At 39.2% G+C, this 14,741-nt stretch overlaps 3 protein-coding genes and 1 pseudogene across 4 annotated transcripts in view; 1 reads left to right on the top strand and 3 right to left on the bottom strand.

Moving 5' to 3' along the window:
• LOC101312115 (F-box only protein 6-like) overlaps positions 1 to 2,239 on the top strand; it is a 4,743-nt gene extending 2,504 nt beyond the window's left edge. The window contains exon 2 of the mRNA XM_004310040.1: positions 715 to 2,239. Within this exon, the coding sequence (XP_004310088.1) occupies positions 715 to 1,951 (1,237 nt within the window). The 3' untranslated portion in view covers positions 1,952 to 2,239. The remainder of the gene's footprint in view (positions 1 to 714) is intronic.
• Positions 2,240 to 2,516: 277 nt separating this feature from the next.
• Positions 2,517 to 4,156, bottom strand: LOC101305820 (annotated as a pseudogene).
• A 380-nt stretch (positions 4,157 to 4,536) lies between these two features.
• LOC101312406 (stress-associated endoplasmic reticulum protein 2-like) lies at positions 4,537 to 5,665 on the bottom strand. 2 transcript variants are annotated; one of them, XM_004310042.1, is made up of 3 exons: positions 5,525 to 5,665; positions 5,272 to 5,428; positions 4,537 to 4,848 (listed from the first exon to the last, which is right to left on the bottom strand). In XM_004310042.1, the coding sequence occupies exons 1-3, from the start codon at positions 5,525 to 5,527 to the stop codon at positions 4,802 to 4,804; spliced, it is 207 nt and encodes a 68-aa protein (XP_004310090.1). In that variant the 5' UTR covers positions 5,528 to 5,665; the 3' UTR covers positions 4,537 to 4,801. The 2 variants fall into 2 exon arrangements, with proteins under 2 accessions (XP_004310090.1, XP_004310089.1); XM_004310041.1 differs by having other exon boundaries at positions 5,272 to 5,618.
• Positions 5,666 to 7,141: 1,476 nt separating this feature from the next.
• LOC101306111 lies at positions 7,142 to 8,455 on the bottom strand. The gene has a single exon (XM_004310174.1). The coding sequence runs from the start codon at positions 8,453 to 8,455 to the stop codon at positions 7,142 to 7,144; it is 1,314 nt and encodes a 437-aa protein (XP_004310222.1).
• Positions 8,456 to 14,741: the final 6,286 nt, after the last annotated feature.

A 14,741-nucleotide genomic window follows, 5' to 3' on the forward strand; every position in this document is an offset into this window, starting at 1 on the left:
AACACAATTTTGAGGGCCTTAACGATTACCAAATTGGTTGAAATTTTGCAGAGATGATCTACACAATATTATCTAGATACTAGACGGTGGAGATGAGAAAATTCAATCGAAAAGTGGTGTAAAAATGAAAATCCGCACCAAAATCATTGGTGCGGACGTCCATATATATATATATATACAGGGCCCTTCCAATGAGGGATCTTTTTTTTTGTTCATTTATAGGGATAGATCATTTGACGAACTTTTCGATCACAAAATCAAATCTCTACCGTTCATATATATATACAGAAACGTTCCAAAGCGGACGTCCGCACTCGGCTTAAAGTGCGGACGTCCCTCCGTTCGCCAACAACGGCGCGCCTCCACCCCAACGGACTCCAGCAGCATCCCCGACCACTTTCCCTCCCCGGCGAGTCCGCCGAATTCCAGTTTTCCGGCGAGATCGATCTTGTTTGAAGTTTTGGGTGATCTTGCTGGAATTCGGCAGACTCGTCGAGGAGGGAAAGTGATCGGGGACGCTGTTGGAGTCCGCTAGAGTGGAGGCACGCCGTCGTCAGCGCTGGACAGAGGGACGTCCGCACTTTGAGCCTAGTGCGGACATCCGCACCAAAACGGGTCTGTATATATATATATTTTCCATAGTTTTGCTTATTCTTTTACATAATGGTTCTCAAATACGGATACATAATGAACTTTCGTTCACTTTTTACGTAGGTGGTGCTCCTCCACTGTTGATGATAGCTCTATAGACGATTACTACAGTTTTATGATGGCAACTGGAAAATCTGCAAGTGTCCGGATATTAGACCCTTCCAAGCCTCCTCCTAGTAAGAGATCTCGTAAGGAGCGAACCCAGGGTAAATCATCAGGAACCACTGAGCCTATGGAACAACGTATTTGGAAAGATTTCCCAGAAGACCTATATGAAGCTGTCATTGCAAGGCTTCCAATTGCCACATTTTTCCATTTTCGCTCTGTTTGCAGGAAATGGAATTCCTTGCTGGACTCTGAAAGTTTCTCTCAGCATTGTACAGAGATCCCACAAGCTAATCCATGGTTTTACACCATCACCCATGAAAATGTGAATTCTGGGGCCATGTATGACCCTTCCTTGAAGAAGTGGCACCATCCGACGATTTCTTCTCTGCCAACAAAGCTGATCGTCTTGCCAGTGGCTTCAGCAGGGGGTCTTGTTTGCTTCCTTGATATTGGTAATAGAAACTTCTATGTGTGTAACCCTCTGAATCAATCTTTCAAAGAGCTGCCAGCCAGGTCAGTTAAGGTCTGGTCGCGTATTGCTGTGGGGATGACTCTGAATGGGAGTTCTACCAGTGGGGGCTACAAGGTAATGTGGGTGGGTTGTGATGGTGAGTATGAGGTTTATGACTCACTAAGGAACTCTTGGACTCGCCCTGGAAGCATGCCATCAAGTGTTAAGCTGCCATTATCCCTGAATTTCCGGTCGCAGGCTGTTACAATTGATAGCACACTTTACTTCATGCGGTCACGCCCTGATGGGATTGTGTCATATGATATGGTCACCGGGGTTTGGAAGCAGTTTATAATTCCCACACCACTGCATCTGACTGACCACACACTTGCTGAATGTGGAGGCCGGGTCATGCTGGTGGGTTTGTTGTCAAAGAATGCTGCTACATGCGTGTGCATTTGGGAGCTGCAGAAAATGACACTTTTGTGGAAGGAGGTTGACAGAATGCCAAATATATGGTGCTTGGAGTTTTACGGCAAGCACATTAGGATGACTTGCCTGGGTAACAAAGGCTTACTCATGTTGTCCTTGAGGTCGAGACAAATTAACCGCTTGGTTACTTACAATGTTTCGAGCAAGGAATGGCTCAAGGTTCCTGGTTGTGTGGTGCCCCATGGGAGGAAGCGGCAATGGATTGCATGTGGCACTTCATTTTATCCATGCTTGACTGCTGTGGCTTGAATCAGTTTTCTCTGGTGGGTTTCAGCATGTCAAGAATGGGAATGAATTTTCAATCGCAATTGGGTTTTGTCATGGTTGGTGCAAGCTTTCACTGCCAACTTGTTTCCAGCTAAGTTTCATTATTGTTGTTTTAATATAGACAATTTCACGGATCATATCATTTGTTATTTTCTTCCGTGTACAAACCTTCAACAACTATCTTTGAATTCTGAAGACAGTTTAGAATGCCCTATTGTGAATTCAGCTAGATAAATGTGTTCTAATATGTGTTTGTTACTGGTTCAAATGAAATAAATTATGTTCTCTAGTGTATGTTGTATGCAGGTGTATTCCAATGTCATTTTGCATACAACTTCTGAACTTCATGCTCAGTTAGATTGAAGTCTTACTGATTGTTATGGAATCGCTTCATCTTGGTTTAGTATTGCAAGTACAGGCTTTTTACCATGAACTGCAATATGGGGGAGTAGGATGCCATCAAATATATAATTTTTGGTTACTAATCAGAAGTATTCATTGCTTGAAATATTAATGCCATTACGATTAACAAAATTATAGAACGCAATTATGACTTTTTGGGAGCCATCTGTAAGGTGAGGCCAAACTTCTCCTCCATGTTCATAATCTCAGGTACAACTCCATCTTCAAGCTTCCGATCAAAGCAGTTAGTGAACCTAACATCAAGTGCAACATTTTCATTGCTAATGGCAAACCTGGACAGATTCTCCTCCCACCCCCAAACATTGACTTGAACTAGTGCACCCTTTGGGACAATGTACCCTCCAATTTCTACATCTGGTTCAGCTTTCCGTGGAAGAAGCAAAAAAACTACTGGGTGCAACCGAAACGTTTCTTTTATTACTCCTTGTAAAAAAGGAAGCAAAGCAATGTCAGATTCCTCAACTAGTTTCCCCTTCCCAATCACTTCCTCTACCTTAGATTGAGCTTTTGGCATGGCTTCTGTGTTGCTTAGTAGCTCAGCCATTGCCCCACTCCAGTGTTGCTGAACTTGTATCTGTGCCAGCAACAAATAGATCCTATATATATATATTGGATCACCGTCATCACATATAGTCAAAACATTGAAGTAATATTCAAGAACAACAGAGAAGACAAGGACATAACTAGAGAGACCAACCAGAAGCAAATGTTCAACCTGTGTCTCGTCCATATCCTCATTTCCCTCGTCAATGATGTTTAAGAGGATATCCAACATGTCACAACTTGTGACATACTGTTGCCCTTTTCTTGATTCTTTGATCGATCATGCCGTTGAAGTAGACCATAGTTTCCCGGAAATATTTAGTCAAGCGCATACTTATTCCCTGGGGGTCAAGCTTCCTAACTAGAAGATGAGCCTAGATGCCCAGGGTAAGCCCTATACACCCACAAAGCCACCTCCAATTTACACATAAGAGGGATTGAGGTATGTAAACTTAATTAGATCGAATTGTCTAAGGTCTTACTCATGAAGAACTCTGGATCCAAAAATTTAAAGAAACACAATCTGTCATGCATCCTATAAGATCAATAAGAACAAGAGCAAGAGTTGGGTTTGAAGCAACTACCTTGTTGCTTGCTGAACTTTCCTCTTGAGTAGAACTCAGTGGCTTTGAGATCAAACGGCCAAAGAGAGCACTCTCGCTCCTCCGATCAGCTAAATCAATGGAGAAGATAGTCCTGGACAAGAGACTGAGCACGCTTGTGAAAGCAGCTCTTCCAATGTCCACTGCCTCACCAGCCATCATGCTTTCATCAACATCATCAATCCAGCTGTCGCACTTTTACTCGCCGGCTAGCTCTGTTGGAATGGCATCCAAAACTTTGGCTGCAAACAAATGGGAATTGCATATTCTGCGAAGATTTTTCCATCTTTGTGTTACAGGTAACCAGGGCAAGCTGTACTCGGGCGGGTTGCAAAATATTGCCTCATGAGTTCTGAGAATGTCTTTGGCTAAGAGTCGATGAGGAACTACAACTGTGGTTAATTAGCTTAGATGCAAACTGATTGTAGAGCCGTAGCGTCGGGAAAGCATGGTCAAAGAAAGATGTGGGTTTTTCTACAAGCTCAAATAAATTTCCAACAAATGGAAATGGCTTTGCTCCTGGTGGAAGAAACTCCTGGGTATGGCCTTCCTTCTTCTTGCTAGTGAAAAGTGCAAGGCTTGGCGAGAGTTGGCGCAGATCCAGGCAAAGCCAAGACATAGTGGAGCTCAAGAAACCCACATCTTATCTCTACTGCAGTAGTTAGCACGCAACACTCTATAAGAATTGTTCCAAGATATGGCGCATAATTTTGAAGTGACTAATGGTTACTAAGAGATCAGTTTGTAACTAGGCTACTATTTGGTGACTCCAGATCTGCTCAAATGTTGTCACTACGAATCTGCTTAAACCCTATCTTTATATAGATGGCTTATAAAGTTATAATCGATGGGGAATTGGGAGCCACAAGCCTATTTCACTGTTATAACCATTCATCATCCGGAAAGGGACTAAGGAAAGGGACTAAGCAAACGATAAACTAGAAATCTGAAGCATGCATGAAACTAATCGGTAAGAGAACTTCAAACTGTTGGAAAAATCAAATAAAATGTAACAGATAAATGAATTATATAGGAAGGGGTAGTTTATTATTTAAACTTCATAACGTCTACATAGAAGTTTTTTTCTTTCCTTCACAAGGTAGAAACCACAGCTTGTAGTACTAGATCACATTCTTGTATATCAGTTGTTTTTTCTACTAGCTAACAAAAAGAAAAAGTAAAACCACACTGACAGGACAATGATTCGATCTAATGCCATCTCTCTCTCATAACTTAGAAACTCGGCAGAAGCAGCAGGCTCAATTTAGGCCATGCCTCCAGTCGTAGCTGTCCTGATGATCTGAAACAGAGCTGTAAAAAAAATTGCATAAAGAAAAGTCAGACACAGAACAAAACCACAAAAGACATTTCACCCTACATGCATGCAACTAAAACCAGAAACTATGAAATACTGCAATCTTCAGGTCATAGCAATGGCACAGGTTTCCAAATTCGTGCTTTACTTTTCAGTTTCAGGCTTCACAAATGCCAGTGCATGCATCATAGGATGTAATCTTGCAGATCAACGAAAACAAGCATATTTATATGCAACAATGCTTGGCAACCAAATCCCCATCTAAATTAAACTGAATGAGCATTGTGACTTAGCAAATTAAAGGCTTTCCGCTCCGTATCGCACTACTCGCCCATGTGAATTTAACAAATTTGATATTCATCTAGCTGATTTCATAGATAGAACACCTAAAAATTTAACCAATTGATAGATAAGCTTACATGATCCGATAACAACAAAGATGAAGAAACCGAGGAGAATAGGGCCGACGGGGTAATCCTTCCCCTTCTTGGCGGTCGTCTCCGGCACCGCCCCTCTCTTGGTGATGTTCTTCTCGAACCTCTCCACCTTCCTATCTGCGAGTCGCCTCGAAGTCGTCTGCACATTCATTCAAAACCATCAGATCTATTCAATCCATTACAGATCTGATCTCAAATTGCAGATCCAACCAATTGAACACAGAGAGAAATTTACCATTGCTGTTCAGGTTGCGGAGGAGAAAGAGTGCGCGTCGCAGGTGATTATGGCCCTTCCTTCCCTTTGGTTCTTCTTCTTCTTTCTTTTCAGGCGAGTCTGAAAGTTCTCTCGCCCTTATTTTTCGCACGAGTCTTGAACGACTCCGATTGTTATTTTCGGGTATTTATGTAGCGGATCGGGTGATAGCCTCACCCGCCCTCGGCGTCACGGACTTGATTTGCTTCGATGGGATTGGTCAACCCACGTCGTACGGGACACGCGTCGGGATGTGACTAGGAGTTGGTACGCACGTTGGACAATCTGCGGGGGAGTTTTAAATTACGTGGAATGGGTTGACCTGGAGAGCGGGGACGGTACAAGCGCGTAGAAGGAGTAATGGGTCCCGCTGTCTATGTGGCAAGTGTTTTCATTGCTAGACTTTTTTTTGGTCGGATTATTTTCCGAAAATGTCATAAAGAAATATATCTAAATTTAGTAAATTATGATTTGGACCATATCCATTTCTTGAGAGGAAAATATTGATATCATTAATTTCTAATAATATTTACTTCCATTTGAGTGTGTATGAGAAAATCATTCACATTAGGTTGTTAATTGCTCTGAATAGAAATGCGAGCGAGTGAAGTGACTCTCGCTTTGTACTAGTGTAAGTTACAAAATAAAGACTTCTATTAAGTTATAGGAAAATGACCATTTGCACAAAAAAATAAAAGTTATAAAATGTTAATTAGTTGGTTACTAACCTCATAAATTAAAGGTCGTTTAAATCCCTTCAAAGCTACAAAACAAATCAAAGGCCTCTACAGTATAAACCAAACTTAAAGGCAAACTTGGTGGGTTACTGACTCATGCTTTTATGTTGTCCTATGTTTTGGAAAGTTGATGAAACAGTGGACTAAATGGTTGTGAAGTATGCCTGTTTGTAACTCTTTCCTGGACACAGAAGTAGATCATGTCACCAGTTCATTCTTCTATCACCAACAGAAAACCAGAAACATCTCAGAACTGATACTGAATCCACAATATCTGCCACTATTTGGAACTAATAACAAGTTCTGAACTAACAAGATTGTCATTTTCCAGTCAAATAGTAAGAACATCTATTCATGATATTGATGCTAAAATGTATTGCACAACAAAGTCAAAAGACAGTCACTTTTCATTGAATCTTAAACCAAGTCGAGAATTTCATCAACATGCAACATCATACTGTGACTGAAAAAACCAGCCAGCTTTGTTACAGCTGAAGCATGCTCCACTCTACCATCTTGATTGTTTTCCTAACATCTTCCACAATTCCTCATTCTCTAAGTGACTCAAATTCACTACCATCTATATCTTATAGTAAACATCATTCACTACATTACAATCTTAACTCTTTCATATATCATAATCACATGATCTAGTAGATTAACTATTACCTGGAGAAGTTCCAGGAGCAATTAGTAAGGTACACGATGAGAAACCGAAACATCTTGGTTCTTGGATTTCTCCTCATGCCCACAGGAACAGTTGGTGCATCTTGAACCAGCCACTTTCACCCGACTCTAACTTAGTTGTTTAGATCCAGAAATGAAATGCTAGCGCAGCTCCCCAGCCACATTCATGCTACAGCTACAGAATACCATCATCCCTCCTTCCATTGGCATCAAAGTCCTTTCTTCTGGCATCGAACCTCTTCTTTCTTTCGTCATCATTTAGATCCCAAGTGAAACTCTCTTTTGCTCTTGCCAGTGTGTCCTCATCAAAAGGGCATTTCCTCCCTCTCTTAGATGCTAGCTTATCCCCACCTGAAGCTTTGGCAGATTTAGAAGGGCCGGCAGCTCTGCCAGATGCATGGAAGTCTACCTTTGCAGCTTTGGCAGCTTGAGAAGCACTAGCAGCTCTTGAAAATGGAGCCCAGATAACACTCTTTTGTGTGAATGACACATGACTGATAAAACCTGTCGCACCAACATTTTCAGAGGCTGAAGTACTCCTTCCTGTATGGACTGGGGTGGTAGACTTTGAACCACACATGGCTGGTGGAACAATTTCTACTGCCTGAAATAGTTTATTACAATTCGGGCAAAAACCATTCCACCTGAGATACTTTCCTAAGTACTCGAATCGCATCCAGCATTTTGGACACTCGCACCAAAAGCTTTTGGGTATTGGTTTGACAGAAGCAGGAGCAGAAGAGGGAGCTGGACGTTTGGTGCGCGTCTGAGCCTTTGCATTGGATTCTCTACCCTTTGTTGTTGTACCATTGGCCCCATGTGAATCTTGAGCTCCAGTTGAAAATTTCTGGTGAGCAGAACCATTAGCCCCATGCGAACCTTGAACTCCAGTTGGAACTCTCTGGTGAGCAGAACCATTGGCCCCATGTGAACCTTGAGCTCCAGTTGAAAATTTCTGGTGAGCGGAACCATTAGCCCCCTGTGAACTTTGCGCAGTTGAAACTTTCTGGTGTACAGAACCATTGGCCTCCTTTGAAGCCTGATTTGTAGTTGAAATATTCTGGTGTACCACATTTTGGCGCACATGTACATCCCTTCTCCTGTCATATGCTGCTCTCTTATTTTTATCAGACAACAAATCACATGCGTCCTTAACTAAGTTGAATGCTCCACCAGCCCCTGCAGACTTATTTTTATCAGGGTGAAGGTTAAGAGCTAGTGTTCTGTACCGTTTCTTCACCGTCTCATCATCTGCCTCAGGATCCACACCAAGTATGCCATACCAATCAGGTTCCCCACCTATCTTATTCTCTGCAGTGGCACACATATATACATCAAGTGTCGCCAGAAGTTGCCGGATACCATCCAGCCCCGGATACAAGGCTTGAGCCTTCAACGCAAATTTCTTCGCGCCCATTATATCCCTTTCACTGAACTTCCTCTCCGCAATCTCTTTTGCCCTGACGCCATCATCTTTATTGCACTCCATATGCTTAAACTTTGTTCTTCTTTACACTTTTATAAACTTTCTACAACAATGCTGCCTCAATTCCTCTAATTCTTCCACCAAGTGATCCCCAACAGCACAGATTCTATTAGATCAACAACAGTATAAGAAAATCACCATGGAACTCACATGCAAACATACTGATACCGCAAGAAATGCATAAGAACAATGTACTAAATTCCAATTCAAGAATCAAGCCCAGCCTAATTCAAAAACAAGCACGGCTATTTCAGAATACCATTACTGCCACCACCTTGCCCCACTAGACTCCTTCGAACCCTTTTTTTTTTATGATTCATGACTCATAATTCAAAGAGATACTCAGATGCAATAACAGAGAAATAAAATCACAGATACACAGATCATTTAAACCATGCAACAACAGTACTACCAAAACATTGTTCAAACACATTTTCTTGAAATTTCTGAGTCTATTCTTTCAACACATAAAAAAGCATAAGCAAAATCACAGAGAACCAAAACCAGTGAACATAAACAAAACCCGACTCAGAGAAATGAAAAATCATCCAATGAAGTGAATGAACCAAACTTTACTGATACTGATAATTGAAAAATGGGAAATGGGTTCTGCTCACCTTGTTCTACAAACACTATGGAGTATGGACTGAGGAATCTGAATTGAATCGCAGAGAGCCACCATGGAACAAAGAGACCACCTTGTTGTTTTTCTATTGCTCTCCCTATTTATAACCCCCTAAGACTGAAAAGAACACTGGTCACACAGCCTTAGACAGGAAGCAGAACCCAATAGAACCATGACATGGCTTGGTCTTCTTCTTTCCCAGAGTCAAAGAATCCTAAAAATTTAACCCTAATTACCCAATATGGAAGATTGGGAAGGTTGGTGGAATTTACTACTAGGGTAGTTGGTTTACTCTCCGAAGTAAAACTCACTCGCATCGTAATTGTTACTCTAGTTAAAAGGGGATTTTTGGTGAAACCCTAGTTAAAAGGGTTGGTGTGCTCATAAACCAACTACTACCCATTTCTTTTCTCAATTTCAAAATTTAGCCATTGTAAAATTTATGTGTACCAAGGGTTCATAAGATTTGTTTTAAGATTTGATAATTGTAGTTATTTTCACTAGTCTATTTAATTGATTAAAATGAATCGTGCATAGAGCGAGAGCTATTTTACATGCATGCATACTTTACATGTATGTAGAGTTCACGAGCAGATACATCTAAGTCTTTATTAAATGTAACCGTTTATTCGTCGCACAAATAATTGTCCAATTGGATTGTATGTTTTACCCTCCCAAATTCGTCCTCGTGTATGCAAAATTTACATGCACATCGAGTTCAAAACCGGAATATCCATATCATTTATTAAATGTAACTATTAATCAGTCATGAGAATGATTTTCTTTTTAGATCATTTGTTTTACCTTCCAAATCTATCCACATGCACGTATGCAAATTTACATGCACGTTGAGTTCACAAACCGAGATATCCATATCGATTATTAAATGTAACCGTTAATTAGTCATAAGAATACTTTTCTTTTTAGATCGTTTGGTTTACCTTCCAAATATGTCCACATGTTCGTGTATACATAAAAGGATCTACGCATCTTTTGCTAACTGTAACCGTTAATCTGTCATAAGAATTAATCGTGTGTTGTCCCTCCTAAATTCGGCCACTTGCTCGTGCAGGCGTAATCATGTACATATATAGTTTAAACACATGTTACACTTACATGACGGAAAAATAAAATAGCAAGTGTCTATTTAGTACAATTCTTGGTACCTCACTTCCCATTCCAACAAATACTTTGAGAGATTGTATATTTGAATAAAAGATAACATAATTTGTAAACATTCCTACTAATCGTATCTAATATCTTAACAGACAAAATTGTTTTAATACTATTTTATCTTCACCCCTTAAACATGCATAGAGAGAGATATATATGAAAACGATCGAAGACTTGGCATGAATTCGGACTCCATTGACCGGTCACCAGTCACTAGTCGTTGGGGTCTAGTTGTTGGAATATGATCACCTAAATATTTGTGGATTTTACCAGAATCTTGCCGGACTTATTTGAATGTCTATGGAAATTTCACCGGACCTTGCCGGAACCATACAATACACTCGCCAAAATTTTATTAGGGGCAGTAATTTGTTTATGTATTATTAGGTAGCAATAAAATGTTTTACCTAAGGGTAATAAACCTTTTATTCATGGCAATAAAATTGAAAAATGTTTTACTAGAGAGTAATAAATGTTTTATCGGGGTCAATAAAGAAATTTATTAGAGGACAACAAAGATGAAATCTCATAAGAACATTTCCAAAAAATTTATAGAATGTAATAAACGTTTTATTAGGGGGACAATAAATGTTGAGAAATGTTTTAATATCCCCTAATATTAACATTTATTAGAGGTCGATAAAGATGAAATCTCGAAATCTCACAGTAATATCTCAAAAGAGTTTATAGAAGATAATAAACGTTTTATTGGGATGCAATAAATCTTGAGAAATATTTTACTTACCTTAATAAAAAAAAAATTATTAGATGACAATAAAGATGAATCTCAATAGAATATCTCAAAAAAATTATAAAAGGTAATATACGTTTTGTTGTTTTGGGGGGGGGGGGAATCAAATTTACCTAATTGTACAGCGAATTTTAATTTTTATCGTCTTCTGTCTCACAAAAATTAAACAGTAAAAGACAGGGAGAGGGAGGATCTCGAACTGGGCCTCTCTGAAATTAATTGATGGGCTCTAATCCAAAATGATTACACAAACTCACATGAACAGCCCCAAGGGGTCAAGTCACTTGAACACTTGGAACTGGAAATGTTCATGCTATGTCTCGTACCGTCATTCAGTCATTTGTGATGTTCTGGGTGGATTCAGTTTTCACTCATGTCAATGTACATGTTTGTATTCTGTTCATTTCTTTGGTACATTTGTTATGTTCATTCTTGTAAAGGATAACCCGGATCGGTATAATCATAATGAAAATGATCGAATAGGTAGACAAAGTTCAATATAGTTGAGAAGTTTTACATAGTTTTACAAGAAAACTCGAACAATGAATATATAATTTCGACCAGGGAAGTTTTCTAGAATCGAAATATCGGATTTTGGTGACGTACATCGACTCTTTAAACGATTTGTTGTAACATGAACCGGCAATTCCATTTAGACCATCATGCAGTGGTTGAGAAAGTTTCCTACAGACAAGGTCGGCATTGGGCCAAGATGAGTCAGGCCTAGGTCTAGAGCCTCAAATTCTTAGGGCCCATAATATATAAAATCTGGTGTTAGTAAACGTTATGAGTAACTTGCTTTGATGGTAAACACTTGTAATTACTAGTGGGGAATTAGGGTTTGAGTCCATAAATAGTCAGTTTTGTTATTTTTTGTCTTTATTTTATTTGGTTATTTATTATGGGGCCTTGAAAAAAATTTCTTCTACGGCCTCCGAGCACACTGGGCCGGCCTTGCTTGCAGATGATAGCTAGGGCTTCTTGTTCAATGAAAACTTGATAAGACTAGCTACCTAACTACTAGATCGGGTGGGTGAGAGATGGAATGATGTTACATGAAAGACGCTGCGGTCGTTGCTCTCATATTCTCGAATGTTATTTTGTTTTAGCTGATATAGAGAACTCAAGACGCATCAAGCAGATGCACTTATTCCATATTCCTTATATATTCTCCTCAATCAACTTCAAACACTAGGGGAATCATATGGCTTTGCAGATGAGCTTAATCATTATATCTACTGGTTTACAAAAAAAGTTCAAAAATCTGTTACTAAATGTGCAACACAAAAATGAATAATGATCATGATCTGAAGTAATACATTTTATATGATTACGAGGGGAATCTAAGGTTCCAGCGAGATTATTGATCGATCTAAATCTAGGGTTCCGGCAATCTAACTGTGATTACAGTTCCAACCAAGCCTTGTCTGCAGAAACTTAAACAAACAGTACGTACAACTATAATCTTATTTTGAAGACAGTTTCTGAGAATTCCAGAAAAATATTGGATCATTATTAAGAACCAAGCCATGATCGACCGGTGATAGAGCTCCAAGATTCTATAACTTACATGTTTCTGTGTAGCGCTCTTCACCAAAAATATATAAACTATCTTTCAGGAATTTATTGTTTTATACACAGTAGAAGATCCACATGTCCTTAAACATTCATGTGCTTTTTAGGCCAGAGACATCTAGATGTCTTTTAATCTAAACTATAATGGTTAGTGCTGATCGAAGTAGTTTTATGCTGACATTGTGCTTAATGCTATATTATTTTGCATTATAATCTTTACTATAATGTTCGTTCTTTAATCCCTAGCTATCTATCTAGGTTATACAACCATTCTCCACGTCTCGATCAGTTTAACTCAAAAGTAAGGGATTGGGAATCCAATTCCTTTGAATTGTTAGGCAGCCAGGCAGGTAATGGCATATGATTAACTGGTCGGGTTATTGCAACGTGAATCATCAGATAAACAATGTGCTATATATATAAACCACATATATTGTTGTTGTAAAGGTTGCACATTCATTAAGAACAATGACTTCATCATGAAAGTTTTAGGTAGCGGGAATCAAATTTTTTTTGTTTGGAAAGAAGGATAGTATGACTGCCCTAACTTCATTAATGAAACCGATAAATACATCAAGGAGAATCTATCTTTTGTTTTGTAAAAATAAGTTTTGACCGTTTATCAAATAAATCTGATTATGATTTCGTTAGTCTTTTTTAATAAACGAAATTTCCCTGCATGTCTATGAGAAAATGAAAAGTTCAAGCGATCACAATCCACTGTAGAGCTGGCTGAGACGACGTGAGTGAACTCTATACAACATACAACTTCTACTGATCATTTGGCTTCAGTTTTGGAGAATTTTACTGCAGATGAGAATGAGATGATGGGCTAGCTTTGTGGAATTGTAGTCAATGACGAGACTTGCTAATCACTAACCAGCTGTATATTTGATTGTGAGACATGGAAAGATCGAGAACTTTTGTTTTGCACTTTTGCAAATGATACATATATAGAACTTGGTAACCAAACAGCTAGACCCATGAATTACAGATCGAAAGCGCACCAGCTAAGCTCTTATTCCTCAATACCAATATTGAAGGTGGACCTCCAATTCGATCTGATCATATATAGCTAAGTTTTAGGTAGTTGATCGTACTATATATACTTGGTGCATGATCGAGTTGGTCACATAATACTTCCATGCTTTTCTAACACTAAAGGGATTTTTATTTTAACCAAATCAATCTTCTATTGGAGGACTCACATTTCGCTGGAAGTGCTTCCTGTGCTAGTATGCTACGACGTACTTGCTATGCTCGCCTGCTCGGTTCATAGCTTCATGCTCAACTATGACACGCTATAAGTAAAACTTTCCGACCACCGGCCTTCTATACATGGTTCTAAAACATTGTTCTACACGGTGCACATATACCATGTTCTAAGAGAAATAAAATGTTATGTTTTTCGAAAGATTGAGAAATATCGAGACTATCAAATATAATTGAGGATTTAAAAATATGTGACGAACACGTACAATTGTTTAATTATGTTTAAGTTTTATTTAAATTCTAATATATTTTGTTATTTTCTTAAAAACTTTTATGACAGTCACGTCAGTTCGTTACATCCGTTGCATGTAGATGTTTTGTAGATAATTAAAATAAGGATATGTTCAAACACTGAGAGACTTATAAGGATGCTAAAGCAAGATTTGACGAATTATTTTAAAAGAGTACCATACGACCAAGCAAGATGAGGCTTCTTCATCTGCAATATATATCTACTTGCTTAGTTACAAATTCTCTAGTGATTATTCTTCGCCCAACGAGTGTTGAATTGTTAGGTTGGAGAAAAATAGATAAGAAATGCAAAAGGATTTGGCGAACTCCCACCATCGACCAAGTGGACATATCTCCACTCAACCAAAACTAGTGAAAATAATTCAGACCTAGCTTCATATCACATGCCCAACTTCCTTGGATCCGAATCCGAACCCGTGACATCCGACGGTCCTCGCCGCACCACGAGCGCAACCAAACCCATATCGTAAAAGCGCCGGTGGTTGCCAGCAGTTCGTAACCCTAGCTAACATGGCTTGCAAGAACGAAACTGGTTAATATAATATCGTGACGTAACTCCACCTAAATCACTTGATTAAGACCAATAATTAAGTCTTAAAACATATCATTAGTTAGTTTAACAGATGCTCTCTCTCTCTCTC

The sequence above is a fragment of the Fragaria vesca genome, unplaced genomic scaffold, assembly GCF_000184155.1.
Source record: "Fragaria vesca subsp. vesca unplaced genomic scaffold, FraVesHawaii_1.0 scf0513160_u, whole genome shotgun sequence".
NCBI lineage: Eukaryota > Viridiplantae > Streptophyta > Magnoliopsida > Rosales > Rosaceae > Fragaria > Fragaria vesca.

Excerpts from the sequence above, each read along its gene's own strand:
- LOC101312406 (XM_004310041.1), bottom strand. The coding sequence starts at position 5,440 with ATGAATGTGCAGACGACTTCGAGGCGACTCGCAGATAGGAAGGTGGAG. Across the intron at positions 4,849-5,271 it reads CTTTGTTGTTATCGGATCAT|CTCTGTTTCAGATCATCAGG; the intron begins GTAAGCTTATCT and ends TTTTTTTTACAG.
- LOC101306111 (XM_004310174.1), bottom strand. The coding sequence starts at position 8,455 with ATGGAGTGCAATAAAGATGATGGCGTCAGGGCAAAAGAGATTGCGGAG.